The sequence below is a fragment of the Syngnathus typhle genome, linkage group LG7 (assembly GCF_033458585.1).
Source record: "Syngnathus typhle isolate RoL2023-S1 ecotype Sweden linkage group LG7, RoL_Styp_1.0, whole genome shotgun sequence".
Taxonomy (NCBI): Eukaryota; Metazoa; Chordata; class Actinopteri; order Syngnathiformes; family Syngnathidae; genus Syngnathus; species Syngnathus typhle.
Genome location: NC_083744.1, coordinates 10609652 through 10632586, shown reverse-complemented (window position 1 = coordinate 10632586; position 22935 = coordinate 10609652). Strand labels below are relative to the sequence as shown.

The 22935-nt window shown below is 41.3% G+C and overlaps 1 protein-coding gene across 1 annotated transcript; it reads left to right on the top strand.

Annotated features, from left to right (window-relative positions):
• The first annotated feature begins 5718 nt into the window (after nt 1-5718).
• Nucleotides 5719-7623, top strand: fjx1 (four-jointed box kinase 1). The gene has a single exon (XM_061283982.1). The coding sequence runs from the start codon at nt 6095-6097 to the stop codon at nt 7325-7327; it is 1233 nt and encodes a 410-aa protein (XP_061139966.1). The 5' UTR covers nt 5719-6094; the 3' UTR covers nt 7328-7623.
• The last annotated feature ends 15312 nt before the right edge of the window (nt 7624-22935 follow it).

The window sequence follows — 22935 nt, the reverse complement described above, 5'->3', positions numbered from 1 at the left end:
ATTAGTTTTTACAATTTAGTATACAATAAAATAATAGTATTACAATTTTGCATTTAATGTCTTTGATTTATCCATTGTAAATTCTATCCAAGGTGTTTTCTTCTGTCAATATTTTTGTACATGTTGTATGCAGTGGAATGTATTGCTCATTTGTTTGCATATTTAATGATTTTACTCCAATTTCTACTTGCTGATTTGTTTGATTTACTTTTTCAAAGCAGCTGTTTTGACATGGTAATGGGCAGGAGGGTCCAATAATTTCCAATTCCAGTGTCTAACTGAAGGTGATCATTTATTGAAAGGAGGCCCTTGTTTTTATTTAAGGCTGGAAGAAAGGGTATGACTTTAGTGTCAAGTGTCCTTTTTATGCTTTACTGTAAAGTTTCCTTATTCTAATAAATGTTTGATATGTTGATTGCCATTAGTTTCCATTGTTGCTGTCTCTCAGTGTAATCTATAGTTGTGGCGGATTGGTTTGAAAGCTACAGAAGACAACAGTAACAAAAGAATAGGCACATAGCAGAGATTCATTCCGGTTTGATCTGATGAGAGCAAGCAGTTCACGCTGTTCACACAATAGGTTCCAACTGCGACATTATTGCCGAAATGTTAGAAGGAAGGCGGCCCAATGACTGCTGGGATAGGCTCCAGCGCACTCGCGACCCCCGTGGGGACAAGCGGTATAAAGATGGATGGATGGATGGATGGATGGATGGATGGATGGATGGATGTTAGAAGGACATCAAAGAACCATCTCAAATTCTTACTGACCACCTGGCCCTTGGAGAGCCAATACATACAGCAGTAGCCATAACTACAAAAAGATGCATTTGATCTGTAAAAATCATCAATGCCTTCATTCTTTAACATATCTATTAACAAACACATGCTTAACACCCTCTAGCTTGGGTGTCAAACTCATTTTTGCCGCGGGCTGCGTCGTAGTCATAGTTTCCCTCAAAGGGCCTTTATGATTGTCAACGTCTTCTATATATAGTATAGGCTACAAAACAAACTGATGAATAACTAGTTTTGAAGTCAGAGAACTGTTTAAATATTTTAGAAAGCCGAATGGTAATAAAAATTGCAAACAATATCTCTATCTTTTTTAAGTGAAGGCAATTTGTAATTTAAGTAATGACACATGCAAAACTTTGCAGGCCACATAAAATGATGTGATAGCCCGTATCTGGCCCCCGGGCCTTGAGTTTGACCCCATGCTCTAGAGTTGTTTAAACGCGAGTGTTGGCACAACGCACTGGAGTCTGGAGTCAATAAGTTATTTAACAGGAAGGTAAAGTAGAATAATTCACTGATTTATTTAATAGAGGTTCTGGCACGCAGGTCAAGGGGTGAAATCCAGGAAATTGGACACCGATTCTTTAATCAAGTGGATGGAAGCTACACGCTCTCCTGATTTCTCAAACATGATAGAACCCTCATGTGCATCAGAATGACAATCATCCTCTCTTCGACAGGTTGTTAACATCACTCATCAAGTGGTCTTAGTGCCAGATGAAAGCAACAATGAGCATCTTGGTTGGGGGAGTAATGCAGCATTCGGTGACACCTCTATTTTCATTAGCAATCATTGATTGATTGGTCATTAAGCTTGAGTTGGAGGAAATTGGCAAAGACGGGAAACAGAAATTGCACTGAATGGAGAAAAACTGTCCATCTTTTTGATGGCTGTATGCCAAGCGCAGGTCCCTGCAGAGCAAAATCGCTAGGTTTTCCTCCATATTGGGCTGCCTGCCTCATTCTCCTCAGTCGCTCAGAGACTTCAACATCTATTGAGATAGCAGCAGACTGCAGGCTAGTTTTAAGATGACATCAAACACTGCACTGAGATATAAACAAATACACAACTGACTACGTAAATTGTGAATTGTTTTTCTCAGTCAATTCAGAACAGTCTAGGCACTGTTCTGCAGTATTAGCTGACATTAAAAAAGGGTTAAGTGATTCAAGGGTGCAGTGTCATGCAATCTGCAGCCATCTGACATTGACAAAGAGTCAAGGGGGGAGTCTTGACTATTCTTAAACATTGGTGTTTATTGCACCCTAATTAACGACTTGTGGGGAGAGACACTCGATCCGCCTTCAAGGTTGTCCTTATCTCATATCAGTTGGACCTCATTGTCAAGGAATTCTGGACCTCCCTTGTTACGTACATGAAAATGGAACAAAAGCATACAGGCTGCAGACTTACAGGAAACCACATTGCAAAGTAAAAAAAATAAATGAATACAAAGGTTTAAAAACTACTATATCTCCACATCTAAAAACAAAATAATAATTTTGCAAATACATTTTCCATTGTAGGGTTGAGTTAGACCATACTATGTCAAATTCAACTGAACAGCGGAGGAAAAACATAAAGCACACTTAGAGTCACAGGCTGAACAGACTAACAAAACATTGATTAACATAAATGTGAAAAGAAACAGACAGGATTCCAAGATAAGTTTCCTTCAACTCAAAATACACTGGTGCCCCAAAAGACGTGATCCGACTTGTTTTTCCAGTTACAAGTCGTCGCCCAGCTGATTTATTTTGCTTTGACTTGTGAAAAATAAATGTGATGCAAGTGCTGTGTGGCGGCAGTGAACACACCTCAACTCCCTTCAAAACATGTTGCAATATGACAGATAGAGCACTTCTTCATGAGAGAGGCCTGAAGCTGTTTACTGCCACCTCCAGTCGAAGTTTATTTTCAAACTAAACATAAAACAGAAGAAACATTGTCCCACACAACTTTGGCTATGTTTGTGGTAAGCCTCTGTGTTATTTACGGTAAAGTTCTGTGGTGCTCAAGCATACTTGAAAGTAGTGAACTACAACTACATTTTGTTAGCCATCCTGTCTTCATTTTAGAACCTACAAAAGAGATGTAAAACCAAAAAGAGAATTTTTTTTTTTTCAAAAACTTTTTAACAAGGAATTCATCATATTATTCAAATTTATTCAGATTAAGGCCCCTCTCACACACGCACATACTCACACGGACACATAGACAACCTGTCCTCAATCCCAGAATATAAGTAATTGCCGGCCGAGCCCTGTGAAATAATTGTAGCTTTCAACACTAATGGAAAACGTGCACATTCATTATTCAGTCCAGAAGATAAAGCGCTGCAAAGTGTCAGGAGACGTATGACTTATTGCTATGTGTGAAGTAACCTTAGACTATAAAAGAAGCTCTCTCTTCCTCTGTCCTGATCCCCCAATAAGTCTCATGTGCCCTCTTCTGACCATCTGCACAGAGCGGCACCACGCAGAGAACCCGAGCTCGCATCGCAGCTGTGGCGTGCTCAGACGGCCGTTGATGGGCTCATTGCGTCTTTGCAGACAGGATGACAGATGTCCTTTGGTTCTCGTGTATCACCGTAGCGCTTGACCATAGGCGAACACCACTATGGAGAAAAGCTAGCCCAGCGCTACGACTCTCTGGGGAGCTCTGTGGGGTTTTTTATGAGGAAACATGGGGAAGGAATGTGGCAGGAGGGGCCGTTTGCTGACCTGCAAGATAACACCTGGCAAGAAAGAGATAGCTTTGATATGTGAACATGCCCACACTTGTGCTGAGAGACCTGAACCTGAGCAGGCTGCAGCTGCACACTGATCCAGTGCATACATGTAGACTACGAAAAGGCAACACACAGTGGACGGAATTCCAGCAATGCACTTTCATGGTCTTATTCAGACCCCATGAGAATTATGCTGATATTTAGCTACTTATTAGGTTCCAAAGTGAAAGCATAACAAATTGTGAAGTAGGATTTTGGAGGGCAGACAAAAAAAATGCAATGTGCTTAGTTCCAATACGCATAGATTCAAATACTTTACTGACCTTGTCCGTACCATTTTTTAAGAATGTCTTTTAAAGGAGTCTTGCTATCTAGTTATCTGGGATGCAGACGCATTGAAGACTAATTTAGATGAAACAGCTTTCAACAAAAGATTGAGCCGCGAGGGAGAATCTACTGAAGGACTGAAGGAGCCGTGTTAAAAAAAGCACAATTAGCTGAATACTCGAGATTTCATCACTGAGATTTGAGGACTATTAATGCCACTGTTTTTGCGTCTATCCATCCATTTTCTGAAACAATTATCCCACATATCCTTTGGACAATTAGGATATTCATTTAAACTAATACGTATGTTTTTTAAATTGCAAAATGAAGCCAAAGTACTAGGAACCTTAGTACTCTGAGGCAGACATGCTTAGCATGCAACTCGATTGAAACAGGTAGATTTTCCTGCTTAATTCACATTCCTCAACCACAATATAAATAAAAATTCCATGTTCAGACAATTGGGGACTTGACTTCCCATTTAGAAAAAAAATGCAACATATGGAAATTATTTGAATTATGAATTAGACACAATACATGTGTTGGGCACCGGATGACTGATCTGTGGAGTATGGCTGGAAACACATACATATGGTCTCTCCTTGGTAACTCAAACCAGCCTGAGACACAGCAACAAAAACAAACAAAAGCTTAGTGCTATTTCACGCACCAAGACTTTCACCTTTGGAACTTTTCCTGCTTGACGACCAGTTCCTCCCCTTCTGTTCCAACACCCACATAGAGGCAAGAATTATCTCAAACCTGTGAGGTGGTGCTGTGTTAAGGACTTCAGAAGCAAACTGTTTTAAATAATCAAGTGCATATTATTATTCTACTCAACCGAAGTATATATATGTTTTATATTTATATATATAATTTTAGGTCATTATCTAAAGCTAATTAGCCATCTTTTTCCTTGAGGTATTTCAGTGGAAGGCCTGGTACTCTGGAAACACTAACCTATAGGTGGCATTCATGCAAAACCAGGGACGATTTATCCTGGGGGCTGCATTGGATCTCAGCATCAATAAAATCTTGATTCGGCAAATGCTTCGGAGTATGATAAAGCCTTTTCTCATGCTACCTTCCAGGTTATTCAAAGGGCTTCAAACACAAGATTATAATGTTCAACAACCTGAAGTCAGTACGAACCTATTATTTGGTGCCAGGCTGCAATTTTGTAATGCTGGTTTAGTGTCACTTGGTGGATGACGGGCAAGGGAATGACAGGCTTAAACTGCCAAGCCTAAGCTGTTAAATGTTGATGGCCTCACTACTGTCCAACTGATACCTAAAATGACAGAAAATGGAAGTGTGTAGTGGTGACTTCTGGGACACTGACAGTAAATTTCTTTTTATTTTGCACTGAAGTACATTGAGTGCATGAACATTTTGTTTTTACAAATATTGTTGAACTAAAAGCCTTTTTTATACAAGTACTTGTATTTTTACATAAGTAAAAATACGTTGATTACTTTTGCTTCCCTGGTGTGTCAAGTGAAGTGAAGTGAAGTGAAGTGAAGTGAAGTGAAGTCAAGTCAAGTCAAGTCAAGTCAAGTCTATATAGCCCTAAATCTTAAGCAGTCTCAAAGGGCTTCACATATACAAAAGAAATTGACAATTATTCTCTGGTGTAGAATAGCCGGACTTTAAGTTAGGGAGATGAGTCATTCTGAAAACTCTTTTGCTGTTTTAAAATGAGAAGAATATGCATGACCCAAAATATAGAAAAGGGATCCCCTCCACTACCACGCAAACAGAGTGCAGAGCGCATGGTGCACTTGCTCCGCTCCTCCCTTGCGCCCTCCTCCGCACGAACCTCCCATCAACCCGACAACGGAGTCACGTGATTCACCACCGAGCTTTTCAACAAGCCCACACCGCCACAAATCAAACTCACGCAACACCAGTTTGCAGAGAGAGAGCGAGAAAGAGAGAGAGCGAGAGAGAGAAGCAGACGAGCAAGTGAGAGGATGAGAAGCAGTGAGGCGTTCACAGGAAGAGAGCCACTCCATCACCGAAGAGAAACGATGACGAGGGTTCAGTAGAGGACAGATCCAAAATGTCTCCGCGCCGAGGAGGCTTTTGATAAGCATCTCAGATGAGCGGCACGCGGCTTTGGAGTCTCGTCCTCAAGCTGTCCGCTTGCCATTGGGCTCGAGGAGCGCACACGCTTTCGGGCGCCTCAGCTCAGCCGCAGCTTGAATAGAAGTTGATCTTTTGTTGTGCCCTTCGCCATGAGGGTTCTGACATCCAACTTGTTCGCGGTGCTCATCCTGGGCGCATTTGCGGGGGTTTTCTACGTGTGGAGCTCGCTCGAGGACCGCTTGGAGCGACACAAACGAGGCTTTGCAGTGCCGGGCGTCGGGTCGTTCTTCCCCAAACTCCCCGTGGATCTTTCCGCTAAAACTTTCCGCACTCTGCTTGCTGTCCCAGCAGCACAAAAAATCCAACTCAAGGCTCACAACGAGACCACAATAATTCGCCAAGACCACGTGAATGGGAATTCACGGGGAGGGTCAGACAGATCGGACCCCCCCGTGGAGGATGGCATATTTTGGAGCGCCTGGCTGGAAGATCTACTGCCGGTGGGATTCACAGAAGGATACGCCAGGGCTTGGCGAGACAGGGCGAGGGCATCACGGGTCGTAAAGCTGGAGCCAGGATGCGGCAGGATATCTAATCAGCTCGCTACTTTCGAGGATGGCTCCAAAGCGTGTGTGCGCTACGGGATCAACGCGGACCAGGTGCAAGGTGAAACTTTGACCTATTACCTTGCTTGCTTGCTGGGCATCACCAACGTGCCCCCTCTGGTGCTGTCCCAGCTGAACACCTTCAGTGAACAATGGGGGGTGGTGAGGACGCACCTAGGTGAACTACAATGGAGCGACCATGCCGTGGTTTCTCTCACCGAGTGGGTTTCCAACCTGAGCGGGGTGGTCACACCTGCTCCGCTCCGCCAGGAGAGCAGCGGGCTGCACCCCGAGCTTCTAAACAAGACAACGGAGGAGCTCGTAGATCTCATGCAGTGGAGCGACCTGATCATATTTGACTACATGACGGCCAACTTTGACCGGCTGGTGAGCAATCTTTTCAGCCTGCAATGGGACGCGCACGTTATGGAAAGGGACACCAACAATCTCCTGAAAACGCCCCGCGGAGACCTGGTTTTTATAGACAACGAAGCCGGGTTAGTGCACGGCTTCCGGGTGTTAAACATGTGGGAGCCATATCACCAGACTGTGCTGGGCTCCGTGTGCGTGTTCAGGAAGAGGACCGCGCAGCGCGTGGCCGAGCTCCACCAGCGCAGAGATGCCAGGACAAGGCTGCTGGAGCTCTATAGAGACAGCGAGCCATTGTCAGCCAAAATGGGTTTCCTTTCAGACGAGCACGCCGCTGTCCTCCAGGACAGGATAGACAGAGTATACAAACACATTCTAGACTGCAAAGAGAAGTACGGCCAGCTATGAGCATCCACGATGGGACTCAGTGGCCCAAAGATGCAAAACAGACAGTTTTGTCTGGAGTATGCAACTGAACTACCTCTTATGGATCAAATGTGACGCCTACTTTATCACTATTTGTGCCAGCTTAATCCCTGCTGATTTATCTCACACTATGAATCGCGCTTTGTACACTGTTGATTAGGATAACATGTGAAGATTAGAACAGTGACTGCATGGGGTAACATATAGCCCCTCATGCTCTGTGTGTTTGGATTATTGCCGTATGGTCTTTAATCCAGATCAAATAAACTCCCGAGCCTTACTGTTTACAATTCAATATTTCATACTTTATTTCTGTTAACATCTGGTTGCTTTTATAGAAAATCCTTTTGCACAGTCAGCTGCCGTACAGGAAGCTGGCACTTTTCTTTTTCTTTTTATTCAGCCTTTAAAGTGTAGTATTGTACATGTAAATATTGCTCACCAACTTGTATTAGCAAGTCAGAGGTCCACTAATTTAATGTGCATTGTAACATTGTGAAATACCTTGCCCCCCCCCCCCCCCCCTCCTTTTAAATATACTCTAATTTATGTCAAAACACTGTGTGCTGTTTAACCGTTATTGTGGTCTGTCAAAAATTTAGCAGCCTGCAAGCCGCTGTGCCCATCATTACAGTGCTTTCATTGTGGTGGATAAATGCGTGATACTGGCATGAATGTTCCCTCTGAGCCGTCCTGTCAGCCAAAGGCACGCTACCACGGGAAAATGCTAAGCCTTTATAATCTTACCAGGAATTATGAAGGAGGAGACAAGTGACATCATTCGATGCATTTTCAAAAGGATTTGCTGTTTCCTAACTAAATTGAAATTAGTTTTCATCTCTTCTTCCACGCGGATCAAAGGGCTTCATCAAATAGCTTCGTCTGTTCAGTTAAAGAGTAAAAAACATCTCCTTGAGAGACTACACTGTGCCGAGAGGATTTTTAATTAATGCTTTTTCTCTCCGGGGAGGGCTTTCTTTATCATTTTTTAAAGATTGGATTTGAACTGTGGAATGTGTTCAAAGCACCCAGTGCAATGGTTTTTATTTGACCGTTTAAAAAGAGCTCTTTCTTTATTAGTTCCATAACAGATTGGACTTCTCTGATCTTTCGAGCGAAAACCAACGATATAAGTTTGGAAAGTCCTATTTTCAGCTGCTTGCTCTTCTGCAGCTGGTTTCTTTTACTACTTCTGTATGTTCAGCCAACTCACTCCACGGCGCATCACTATTTGCGCATCTCGCGGCATGATAAGTTTTGCGTGCATTATTTCAAACGGTGGCGTTTATCAATGCTTGACGCACGTGCAAGTGATTTAATGGTTTTGCCGGGTAGGTCACAATGGCAGTGATGTAATGTACAAGGTTAAACGGGTATAACAATCTCATCCAGTGCAACCACCTGCTTCAGCAGCTTAGTAGATCAATATGTGCTCAAAGTGTGGGGAAGGAGGTCATGGTAATGGGTTGGTAAATATGTCGACTTGAATTTCACTGGGGGGGGGGCAAGTATTACGTGTACTGTGCATACAGCTGGGCACCATCTAAGCCTGCCTGTTCATGCTGAAAGAGATTTACGACGGGTTGCAGACACCAGGGATTAAACAATGTTGAACTGTGGTCTGCATGTGTAAACCAGACTCACGAGTCCTCTGCTTTTTCTGCCTTTCACGATTTGCCTTACACTTTATCCTTTGAGCTTTTAATCTATTGTTCACAATACTTTACCTATTTGGTAGCGAAAACAACGAAGAACTAAATTTTTTTTTTTTTTTTTTTTTTTAAATGTAGCCTCTTTGTAAATCACACATCGCCCCCAGTTTTTACGCCCAATTTATTCTCTTCCTGTGACACTGCAATGAATGAAACTTTTCCTATAGCTCATGGCACAAAAGCAGTATGTGGGACTTAATTACACCCTTAGTGTGCTGTGGGTCTCCTCACATGTGGTACTTTTGTGGGTGTGTTTGTGTACGTGTACAAAGAGCCGCCAGCTCAGACAGTCATGCATCTTGAAGCCCGCAGCAGGCCTCAGCGCAGATCTGCAGGTACTTCAAGTGATCTTCCACTTATTTGTGCTCATTGCAAACATTCCAGAGGAGCAGAGGGAGGATCATCTCCATGGACACGCACACGCACGCAGCAATTTCTCCAGCAGGAAAATGAAACAGGAACCAGCTGTGTACACAGACTGTCTTTAATGTTGAAGGTTTGAACCCTGATAACTTTTCTTCTCACTTATATGAATCCCACGAGAATACGATTTTTTTACATAATATTTTAGATTAAAAAGTAAAAAAGGTAAAATAATATGTAGGTGCTTTGCCATTAAATGACTAACGGAGCAACGCCTCCTTTCCCAATGGGCAAGCCATGTGCGAGTGGATAGACATAACTGGCATTCTTTCAAGGCTACATAGTGCAGGGGACTTCCTGCGCATGGCTGAATGATTTCATTATAAAACACAGCACATCGGGAGGAGAGTCACTTAGTCACAGTTGAGTGGATACCGTCCATAAAGGGTCAATCGTGGGGGGGCTGGTGCACCGACTCGAGGGGCTCTCACATTGTGGGATGGACATCCAGGCGCTGGTGCGCTGGGAGAGCTGGCACAAAGCCTGACTGTGTTCAAACCAGGGGCACAAACATAAGGTCAGGACCTTTAGGTTTTGTTCCTCAAGAAAGAAACATGTTGGAGTCAGACAAGTGAACAACACATTCCTCTGCTAAACAACATAAAAGTCTAAATCTGAATTCCAAATACTTGAATTATTCTTATTTTATAAATGCAGAAAATTCTGCTCGACATTTCATTACATCTTGGAAGTTTAAGAGTGAGTATGAATGTTTATTCTATGTGTGCCCTGCGATCGGCTGGAGGCCAATTCAGAAGGCCTCCTGCCCAAAGACAGCCGGGATAGGCTCCAACATGCCCGCGAGCCTCGTGAGGATGAGCGATTCAGAAAATGGGAAGCTTAAGAATGATCTTAAAGCAGGACACACTCAAATGTATTCATCTAACGCTTGTGCAGTTTAGTTTTGCATTTTCTGATCATTGAAGAATGCTGCGTGTCAGAGCAAACACAAAAACAGCTGTTGTTGAATCTTTAAGTGATGGAAGGAAAACGAGGAAAACATTGCTCCCTACTTATCCTCCTCGCATCAATTTGTTATCACAGTTGAATAGGCCTCAGCTTTATTGCTTTGTTGTAAATTTGACAAACCGCTGAAACAGTTACTTTGATATTTCTACTTATATTGTATCCTGCAATATGTACAAGTAGGCAAATATCCCTGTCCTGTAATCACAATAAAATCTGTTATAACCTCATTTGAGGTTGTCTCCTTTTTCCCTTCATAAGATTTACTCCATGGTAGTCTTTGCACAAAATAAATCCAGATTAATTTCGATTACATCTTATTTGTTATGCTTCACCCTTCAAAGTCTGTCTCCAGAATGTCCTGCAGAGTTTGAATTTTAATTTAAGCAAATGTAAACATTAACACTCCTTCACATAAAGAAAATAGTGTCACATTATTTTATATTTTTTTTACATACAGTAAATGCCCTGATATGAAGAATTCTTTACTGAATAAATTGGATTTATTTTCATAATTATGAGAGTATCCCAAAAACCCTTTCAATGTGGCACTCAAAGATAACAACGAGCTGCGCTATGAAGGAGACATGAATTGTTTTCACCTTTGAAAACAGATCCCTGATGTCCTTATTGAAGGCCTTTGACATTCTAGGGTGTAAATAAACAAAGAATAAATAACCACAGCACACTTGAGATCCACATGTATCGCTCTTGAAATTGGTTGGGGATATAGAGGCTGAGACTCAGCACTCTACTGTAGTGCCAATGCAGAGAGTAAGCTACACATTATGTTACCATGACCAGGTCAGTCCTTGATACAAAGCACCCCAGAGTCTGAATAGATACATAAGTGAGCCCGCGTAAAGACATATTTTTAACTCATAGACTTCATCACTAACATACTCTTGTCTATCATTGTGCAGATGTGTACATGTGATGACCACACCACCAAACATAAAGCTGCACATTTACAGCTTGGCAGGTTCTATCCGCTAATCCTAACCCCGGACCCCTTACCCGCTGAACAGATGCATATGTGACAGTTATTAGATGCTAATGCAAATAATGTTTTTAGCTTCAGTTAATTAGTGCTAACGCTGCAGCTCTGCTGACCGACCTATGTGCTTCTTTTAGTCCTTGAAAATGGCTGAGCTTTGCCCACCCTCGCTGCCAGAAACTTAGTGTGAGGGCAGCATTGTCTAAATTAGGCACACTGTTACACTGTAATATGACAACATTTACCTCAACTCACTCACAATTCTTTTTTTTTTAACTTCGAAAACTTTTTCATGTAATTTCACACTTGGTGGGTACAACAACTACTACTAAAAAAAAAAATAATAATAATGTTACCGAATAATAGATTATCGATATTGTTGTTTAGTATTTCTTTGTTTTATTCACAGATTGTGAAATCAGTTTCTTAGAATACTTATTTCACAGCAGTCAGTTTTTCTCATCATAACCTGTGATTGACATGCTCAGCTGTTGGTATTTCCAGGTTATTCTGCCTTGCTGCATCAAGGGTACCACTTTCTAGAGCATACTCATTTGCATTAGGTTCATCTCTATGCAAATGAGAATTAGTGTGCTTATGGAAATGACTTGTAAGTTTTCCTTTTCACTGTGGTTTTTCTAACACATTGCACTTAAAAATCCATGCAAAGACCTGCACCTGCCCATTTCTGAATGAACATGATTAAGTAATTTAGCAAATATGAATACTGTTCCAGAGGCGTGTCCAAACTCGGTCCTCGAGGACCGCTGTCCTGCCTGTTTTCTCCTTGCCTCAACATACCTGATTCAAACATCCAGGGTCGTCACTGTCAAGGTTCTTCAGAACTTGCGACTTGTCCTGCTTGTACCAAATTCTGAATATGGTCTAAATATGGGACATTGGAGGTGCACCAACCAGTTAGTGGATTAATGGGCACTCCAAAGTAGAGAGAAAACGCAGTTAGAGGCACTAAATTAGAATCAGGCACTGAGACTTGCAGTATAAATTGGCCTTAAAGTGCTTGTTTTAAGGTTTTGTGATTTGCTCAGTTTGCTGCGACAAAGTCATACAAGCTTTGTGCCTGAAGTGCAGGGAGGATCAATACACAGAAGGGCAAGAGGACTTGTGATGACACAATTCTTCGACCCTGCTGAAAAAGCACATTCCTCCGGGCTGACCTGACCCCTTGCTGCTTCCCTTGCTCGGCTGGTTTCCGAGTGTAACATATCCAAGGTGGTGCTCTTGAATTATAGCATCTATTGACACTGCAAGAACTCTGTAATTTGGTCATTTCTATGTAAATTGTGTGTTTGTGACACCATCATAATCTGTACTACTGCACAGGCAGTGCAGCTTTCCATAATCCACAATGTTGTACTTCCACGCAGGAATGAGTGAAGCAGTGGGAAGGTGTCGGAAGAGTCAATCAGTTAAGTAGATGGTTGACAAAGAGTCTAGTGAGAGAAGCAGAGGGCACTCGAGCATGCAGAGATGAGGACAGGCATTTAAGGTAACTGTTTTGGGTTGGATCCAGGTCCGAGCCTCTCTCCCTCAGTATCAGTGGGATAAGGCAACAACTCACCAGAGGCTTCATTGTCATTTGAATAGGATTTGACATGACCTTCTGATGGTGAAATGAGACCACCAAGTGCAGCATGTACAAGACTGGAGGCAATCTGTCATAATTGTGGCACGATAATACAAATATATGCTGATGTGAGTTGATGGATAGTCGACTTTGGCTTGAGTGCAAAATGAGACCATCAACCAGAGCGGCTATAGCCAACACATCTACAAACAGAGGCGCTTTGTTTCTAAAGGTCAACAAGTTGGCAAGAAAATCCTAGAAGTGATTCATTACCTCTATCAAGGTTATAATGTCCCTTTGAAAATGATGGTCCCATTTTGAGTCAGAGAAAATAAAACACTGGGTGTTGTCTCCGTCACCATCCTACAACTTTGAGCGTTCTTTTTTTAAAGCTTTGGATCGTGTCCTTGGTATCTCAGGCAGTTCCAACTCTCACTCCTCCTTTCCACTTGTGGCACGACATAAAACAAATTGGTGACGGTCAAAATACCAAAGTCAAGACTTCAAAGCAAGTTCACAGAGCAATGACTAACATCACAAAAGTGCAATCCTATTCTCTTTTATGTGCTCTGGCGATGTGTAGAGCCTGGGGCAAGATTTTAAAATTGTCGGCCGAGGCCGAGGGATGAGAACATATAACACTTTTGAACGTACCGCCACACGGCAAGAGCAACACATCACACACAAAGGGATTTGATTTATGAATAATTCCCACGTCAGATGGGAAATCTTGCAAAACCTCCCGAGATTAAACGTGACTTCGGAGTAAACAAACATAATGAATATGGAAATAACAGTTTCTGATTTGTTTTGAGCAGAAAAAAGACTTTTTGGTGTGCCATGACTTTCGCACCGTCCTTCTGAGCGGACGAGATTAGCCTGCTAAAATTATCTTTGAAGCCATGACTAGAATTGGGATCGACCTACGATTGTCGGTAGGCGAGATTCAGGGCTAAAATTGGACTGATAATCCCGCGGCATTAACTTGGTTTAAGATCTCACTTTTATCAGAATTTTAAATCTTTGAGATACGAGTCATAAATATTATTATTATTTTGCTTTGACCTGCAAAAACCAACATGAGATACAATGTGTATGGTACAGTGAACTCAACTCAACTTACTTCACAATAAACTGCATTTGGCTGAATGGAGAAAAAAAGCTTCAAGCTGTTCAGTGACGCTCGTATTTGAAGGTCATTGTCAAACTAAACCTAGAAAAGAAAATTAAATGTTGTGTCAAAAAATGCGATTACTAAAGCCTTCAATATGACGGTCTTAAAACTCTTTAAAGGTGGAGTCTGCCATTTTCAAGCTGCCAGCAAGTTTTGAATGTAGTTTGGGACGGATATCAGGCACTTCATTTATTACAATGGGGGTAGATGATCCAAGTTTTTGGGAGTTATGTATATGGTCCTGAAAAAAAGTAAATTCGTATCTCAAGGAACCATTGTATGATCCAACGTTATAGTCTATCACTAGTTTTGTTGATTTTATGACCTTTTTCAGTCAGTCATTTTGAAGAATAAAAAAAATATCATAGGCAATTTCTGCATCTTGGAACAATACATTACATTTAGTAAGATTCATGAATTCCCAAGTAATGTGATAGAACCACCCAAGACTCTCACAAGGAGTGATTCTACTTCTCCCACAGCTAGCAGAACAACAGAGCACTTCTTAATTTTATTGGAGAGGTCATGGCAGTGGTCATGTGGTTGGAGACACACTTGGTCCTTTGTGAAGTCTTTTTTCCATACACAGTACTGTAGTCTTTTGACTTCCCCCACTTGTCGAGTGAAGCACATAGCTGTTGTCACACGCTTTACTGACTTGTCTCAAAAAGGAAGTTGCCCAGACAGACCCAGTTATTACAATACACCTGCAGGGCAAGTCTAGCGTTTTTCCGCAACTCACTGTAACAGCACCTTAAAGAAAAGAAAACCAGAGCAAGCATAGTGACACATTTCCGAACCTAAATCCTGGAATATCCTCCCAGTAACACAGAGAGTAAATCTGGATCTGTTACCACTGTGTCCCTTCATGATTTAATTATCTTTTTATTATTATTATTATTATATTTGCTCACATCTATTGGTTACGTGTAGAAATATTTACGGTACATTGTAAAAACATCATTTGGTTTGGAGGTAGGGGCTAAACCTTTGAGTACTCCAAAGACAGCTACAAAAGCAGTTTTGTTGGAAAGCAAGTTTATTTAGTTTATCACTCCTAAAGTGGTTTCTTCAACATAGGCAATCTTTTTTGGGGGGCTGCTGTCATTCGTTTAATCTTATTTCAATTTGAAACTGATTTGTATCATATCATTTATCTTTAAAAGGCGATGAGAGAGTTTTATTGAACACCTGGGGGTTTGAGAAACAGTATGTCACTATAAAATGGCAAAATTCATGGCCATCCAGTAGGAAATGAAAAACTACATTTAGTGACTGTGAGACTTTGCGTGCGTGTGTGCGTGCGTACGTACGTGCGTGCGTGTGAAATTATAGCATTGACAAATAACTCTGATGGGCACTTCATTTTTCATTTAATAACATAGAGCTTGTCATCTGCATGGTTTCGTTCCAGGCATTTTTATTAAGGAATGCTGTGTGTATTGAATGTCTTTTATGCGAATGTTTGGGATACAATATAATTACATCAAATAATTAAGCAAATCAGGTGCTGGCCGAGACACATTCTTGACTTTTAATTGTTCAGTGCAGACATGGTTCGACATTCCTTAAGCCAGCTGGTGGAATTCCTCCCTTCTCCCAGCATGACTGTGATCTCGATGTCATGCTTAAATTCATCTGGTGTAAAAGCAAAAGAGATATCTGGCAGCCGGCTTGAATCGGTTCAACTCTGTTCTTTTTTCCCCCTCTTCTTTCTGAAATCTGAAGGAAACACAGCTGTTTGCTGAGCGCTCTGAGGTGTGGGGGGGGACTCAGAAAAGAAAATAATAAGGTAAGGAAGAACAGGGCATTACGTGGGGAAGCAGAAGACAGAAAAAGAAAAACTATTTCACCAAAGTATATCTAAATACCGTATTTTCCGCACTATAAGGCGCACCTAAAAACCTCAAATTTTCTCAAAAGCCGACAGTGCGCCTAATAATCAGGTGCGCCTTATATATGGACCAATATTGAGCCACTACAGCAGGCGTATCCAAAGTCCGGCCCGCGGGCCAAATGTATATATCTTACATATGGTCAAAGTTTTTAAATGGGCCATTCATTGAAGGTGCGCCTTATAATCCGGTGCGCCTTATAGTGCGGAAAATACGGTGCAGCACACTATCTCCATTAGGGTAAGGACTTTTTTATGGTGGGGGGTGTCTAGTATGGGCTCCATGTGAGAACACCTAGATAAACTCTATTGTCATTGTATAAAATAAAACAATATGTAGGGACTTTACCTGCTTTGAAGAACAGCATTCTATGCTCACAAATAGACACATCATCAACACGGTCAACTGTCACGCTCAACATGCGTGCAACACACTGAAAGAAAACCGTAGCCGTGAATGTGTCCCTCATTGACAGATAGACAAACACACCATGTTGCAACTATCGAGAGACGGTGTGTTGATCATGTTGTGCAAAACTGCAAGAGTCAGGTCAGGCACTGACCCCAGCCATGTTGTGTTTTTATAACCCCCCCAGGCTTTAAAAACAAACTCCCTCCCTTAAATTCTCTGCACAATTTTTTCCATATGTTGTTGAAACTTGGCAAGCGAGCATGAATCACAAGACCAGTCTCGTAATCTATGTTTTCAATTTTAATTGGGAGTTCCGAGGTAGTTAACCTCGGACTAATCCATCTGGGTAGCTGGATGTCATCATGTTGCTTTTTATAGATTTAAGGATGCCCAGCAACACCTCTTAGTATACCACTAATGCTGGACCCCTTTATGCATTCCAGGTGTTCCCATAATTCCCAAGCACCAAATACCATAAGGACATTCCTGAACTTCTGAGGCACACCAGCAGATGAAAGTGTAGATTGATGGCTTGCCAATGGAGTTTGTAAGGGGGAGGGAGGTTGCAGCATGTGTGAGAAAGAGTAAAAGGACACTTCAAAGTACAGGAAGTGTTGCTGTTGTTCTCCCTCATAGAAATATTCACAATTCTTTTATGCTCTGTGCTTTTGACAGCTGCAGTGCACACGTTCAATATGGGTTTGATTTCATTTTTTCAATGCACCATGACAAGAGCATCAGGCAGCCCCATTTAAGATGTCTATCTTCCTCTAGCACACATAATTAATAAAGACAAGGTTTGGATTTTCATTCTCATGATTTCAAAGGTGACCCTTTGTGGATTGCCTCCAATTTTCTTTTATCGCACCTGGATACAATATTTGCGCCACTTTAAAATGCCATCTGCTTCTTGAGCTAGCTGGTGACTTTGCATGTAAAATCCAAGGTCATATAGAAATGTGTATCTAGCTATAGTTGTGCATGTGTGACTAGATTTGCATTTTCATGTGTGCTCAACTTGCTTGTTTTCTATTGCTGACATTTCTTGGTCACTGACATTGATGACTGTGCAGAGTGGTGTTTTTTTCTGACGTCTGCCTCTGTAAGATTTAGTACATGTTAGTGCGACAAAAACTACATATTTCAAGGCATTTTGCTTAACAAAGCAGCGAGCACAAATAGTATGGACATGAACACCTTGCATGCTTTTCAGCTCTGTCAAGCATTTCTCCCTGAAAGTAAAGATGTGTGATGAATACCAAAATAAACACAGTAAGACTTCAGTTTTCCTTTACTTCCCCATTGGTTGTCATCCTTAAAAGAACTATCCCTGTTCCAATTCTGGGTTATTTTCAGTAACTAGGGTGATCCAAAAGGCACTGTTTGATCATTTTCACAGCTCTCATTGAGGTTTAGCCTGCCAACTTGGCTAGTCAGTCATGAAAGCAAAATGTGCACCTGCAACATTGAGTTTTAAAGGTAACTTATGTTACAAAGTAGATTGTAATAAAACATACATGAATTATATTATTTTTAGTATATTATATATATATATTTTGCAATCTAGTCATGGCTCATGGTGAAGCCTTGCTAGACCTGTTTTTGTTGGTTCTTCTTTAAATTTGTCACCTTTGTCATTGCAATGAGCCAGCAAAAGTGCAAACACCCAATTCTGGACCTGTATGCTTGCCTCGACGTGAGACAGAAAGGGTATAAATAGAGGCGGCCCACACATATCATTGTGCCAGACAGAATGTGGCATCTGCTGTGCAAAGTGTTTGAGAACCTCCGAGGGCTTCACCATTGCTCTCCCTTCCCCCCTCGCACCTTTCATTGCTCCCAGTGATCCCTCTCCTCTTCTCCCCTTCCCCCCGTGTGTCTCTTCTTTCCCCCCTACTATTTCCCTTTCTCATTCCATTCCTCTGTCTCCTTCTAATTGCCCCTTTGCCCTTCCCCTTTGCGCTTAGTGCCACACATCTGTTGCCGTGCTGAGTGTTGTTGAAGGGACCCAATTTTTTTTTCGAGGCAACCAGATCTTATTTCAAAACATACAGTGGGAACCCGAGAAGGATGAAATACAAATAGGAATGAAGGGAAAGAGGTGAGATGGGGTTGAAAGGATGATATTGGTCTCTCCTCCAATGTGATTGAAATCCTGATTCCGTATTTACATTTGTTAGCAAATTATTCCTCAGGGAGCTACACATGCATGCAAATACAAGTTAATCCTTTAGGATTAAGCGATGTATTTGCAAGGCAATTTTGAAAAGGCTTGCAACTGTGTGAGAGATAAAAGCAGTCATTGTGATTCTCTGCAGGTTAGTCCTCAACCAAAGCCCATGCTAATGATTTAGCCTTCTAATTCTCTGCTCTCGCTTATCCTGCGCAAAGTCGGTTGAACCTTTCTCTTCCTATTTTGCCTTGCAATACTTCACACAGTCACATGACCTATTGCATTTATACACTGGAGCTATACATAGGAATGGTACCGAATGGACCCCATTTGCTGAGTACATCCAACCACTGTGCTTAGCTTTTGTTTTATTTCCCAGAAGCACACCATTTAATCTCATAATCTGCTTTCACTGTGACTAGTCTTGAATTCATTCACAGGATGGGGACAAAGAGTGGCAGACTGTAAGGCATGTACACAAACACACGCCGAATCACAATGCCAGCCAAATTAATGAGCATTTTAGCAGCTATTAGATTTTTTAATAATTCCTCCTGCACGTGTTCTTCACCTCCCATTTCCTTTCCACTCTATGCTTTTCATAGCTCCACCCACCTGCTTTGACAGGTAATTTTCCATTAATGTTTGCTGACACAGCACAGTGCTCGCCCTCTGGCAGGCCAATCATTGCTTTTATCGTTGACAGTGGCGATTCACAGTAGGATAGAGCGTGAGAGGGAGGGGCTGCAGGAAGATGGCAGCCTGTCCAACTGTCAATCGGAGAAACGCCGCAGGTCGTGTTTTCATCCTTTTGTTTGCATGCAGACTACTTTCTCATCTGTGAAGATGAAATTCTATCTCCAGCCTTTCACTCTGTGTCTTCCTGACTCCTCCACCCAACCCTTTTACAATACCTGTTCTTTCCTTATTCCTTTTTTTAAATGTTTTCCCGTTTTCATTCTCTTTTTCATTTTCACTTGTGTTCTCTCCTCTATGTGATATCAACAAAACATAATCCAAAGATTTGCCTTTTTTGGAGGGAAAGGTTGCTTTAGTGAAGACTGAGTAAATATGACCCACACTTAAAGGACCAGTATCATGCTGAATCATCTTTTTGGAGCTACTAGGTACTAGCCATGTTAAAATGCTATTTCCTCATCAAAACCACCCTCAAAGTGGTGTTTTCCTCCATCCACTCATCATGGAGCATTCCTGCTCATTCCACCTCACTAAAGAAAAAGAACAAAAAACAAACTCATTTTACTCAAGGCTTCAATAGCAGCAGAAATGAGTTTTTATCCTATGAACATTTCAAATCCACACCAATGCCAGGATGTGAAACATCAAGGAGCACACAAGATTATTGACCACATTTAGGGGGCTGCTGAGAGGGATCACACCGAATGTCATTACTGTAAACCACAAATGACCTGCCAAGTATCTTCTGCCATCCATAATGGCTGGACTGTCCAGCTGTGCCAGAGTGTGTTAGAAACTGAGGTTGTGGTTGTTTTGCATGTAATGTCATTTTTTATGTTATCATGATTATACTTATACCTATTTATTTATACAAGAGGTGGTTTGAATGTTTGCTATATAATGTTCCATTCATGCATTGCACCTGTCTGACTGCCCGCTCATCCGTCGGTCCGTCCGTCCATCCATCCATTCATCCATCCGCCCATCCATTCATCCGTTTTCTGTACTGCTTGCTCATTAGGGTTGCAAGTGAGCCGGAGCCTATTTCAGTTAACTTTGGATGAGAGAAAAGGTACACTCTGTACTTGACACATAGATCTTTGCAAGCTAAACAGCGGAGCACAAGTCTCCTTCATGGCATTCCCATCAATTTACTTTCTGTCTTGATGCCAAATACCACAGTACCCCATCTGGACTCCATGTCTCAGTGAGCTCAAAATATTACGGCACCAATAGCTTGACTTACACAATATTAGACAGGTGGTCATGATGATCCAAACAAGTAAATTCTACTTGAATTTGATTTTATTTCATCTTAAAGATCACAGATACCCTTTTCCATTTTTAATCACTTCCGCTAATCATGTACGGTGATCCCCAGAGACTCAGTTCCTGCCTCTCTTAAGAGAAGACTCAACCATAAAAGCAAAAGAAATCTTCTCGTTGTATAGCTCTGCCCTACAATTAGTGGTGATAGAGTTACCCTGCTCACAGAGTGTGTGGAAGAGGCTGGTAGCGAGTTAGGATCAAACAAGGATGCTGCAATCAACGCCAAGACATTGAAGCAGATCAAGGAAAGGTTCAGACCTACTAGTACAACTACAACAAATGAATACTTTATCCCCCACTTTGAACGTTAACATTACAAAGAAGGTATTCTCCGCCATTTGCTAAAGTAAGAACGTATGAGGCAATTTTCAGAACATATTTTCATTTACAGTATAGGTGGAGAGGCAGAATGGCTCTAGAGATGAATCCAGAGAAAGAGAGTGATGAGTTCCTTTGCATGGCACACGTAAAAATACCTCTGAGGTATTGACACTGAGGGACAAACGAGAACTAGAGCATGGAGAATTCATTTGAAATGGTTCGTTGAGTTAGACATTAAGATTCCTAGGTCGAACATTGCAATTTTGTTCAGACGCCAAAGCAAAAACATGAACTACGTATGTCCTAGAACACTAAAGCAAAGTGTTTCATTGGCAGACACAACATAAATTTCCTTTGATTAAGTTTTAAGAACCATCAAAAGCAAATCAATCGATCGTCTTTGGCATTCCCGTAAACTTTGAGCTATAAAGTTTATGTGTGTGTGTGTATATAGATTTCTTTTTGACAGTTGTCGAGTTCATCGTCATATTAATATAAAAAATTAGCAAATGTGTTTTTGGTAGACCAATTCTTTGTTAAATTAATATTTTATTGATGCAAAGCCTGTTTATGTCTGCTGGTGCCAATGTTTCTTGTTTGGTGTTTGATGGATTGGACAATTGAAAGTTTTAGAAACAAGACCTGAAACTGTACAATTTACAATGTAACAATTTATTCATTTAACAATCAGGTGTCTAGTAGTAACATTTCACACAGAGAGATGTATGCTCTTGGGTTGGGTATAGTTATCAAAATATGGTATTTAGTAGAAATGATTCAATATTATCAAGAAAGTTTCGGCGAATACATTCATATGACTTAAGCATGTCTTATGCCCAGAAATATTTGATTTGATTGCAGCTAAATATATTTTCAGTCACCCACCATAAAAACATGACATGGCGCTATCTATCTTTGCAAACCAATCCTCTTTTCTTTGACGAGAACAGCACCATTCTCCTCTTGGAGTGGAGACTCTAATCTTCTTGGAGCATTATTTATTGTTGTTTATGGCATGCCATTTAAATCATAGCAAGGGCAACAATTGTGGGGCAAATCCTGCTTGTGTGAAAACCACTTCAGCAGCCTCTTTAGCACACAACACATAGGACAACTAGATTGTCTCTTCTCTAGACATCGAATGCTTTTCCTCTGCCTATTAGGGCTGGTTTATGAAAGGAACAGAAGGCGAAGCGGATATCATTTTGGGAAAATCTGCATGATATCATCATTAAAATACAAATTGTATGCTTTTTCCTTCTCAAGTAACCAATTAATTTCTCATAGCTTTGTACACAGTAATGGCATGGTAAAACCCCACAGTTTCATCACATTTTGCCAAATTTCCAAAGGAACACACGCTCATTTTAGATGTCATCATTCTGCTCTGAGTGTTAAAAAAAAAAAAAATCAGGAGATTTGAATTAAGCACATAATCTAGTTTTGCGTAGGTTGTTGCAGAGAATTCATCAGTACTGTGCATCCAACATTTTTAACCTGTTTATCCACTTTTTGTACATTGCTTGCCCAAGTGACACCCCATATAAGTGATGTGCTTTTACTCAATAAAGGTTAGGAAACGCTGCTCTTGAGAGATGTCAAAGTGAAGGCCTGTGAGCTCTGTAAGTAATGTTAGGAACTAGTTTTAACGCTCGCCCCCCCCCCCCCCAAATATTAATATAATATGGACCTTTTTTCACTTGCTACTAGTACTTGTAAAAAATCAGCACAGTTATTTGAATATGAATAGTTTCTAGTGGGAAGCTTTATTTTGTATTCATTACGATGCAGCCATTGGAATAAGCACGTTTAGTGTCACAATATTACTATAATAAAATGATCAAAAATAATGATCCGCCAAATTCCAATTGATTTATTTAGATTTGAACTCACACTATTATG

Excerpts from the sequence above, each read along its gene's own strand:
- fjx1 (XM_061283982.1), top strand. The coding sequence starts at position 6,095 with ATGAGGGTTCTGACATCCAACTTGTTCGCGGTGCTCATCCTGGGCGCA.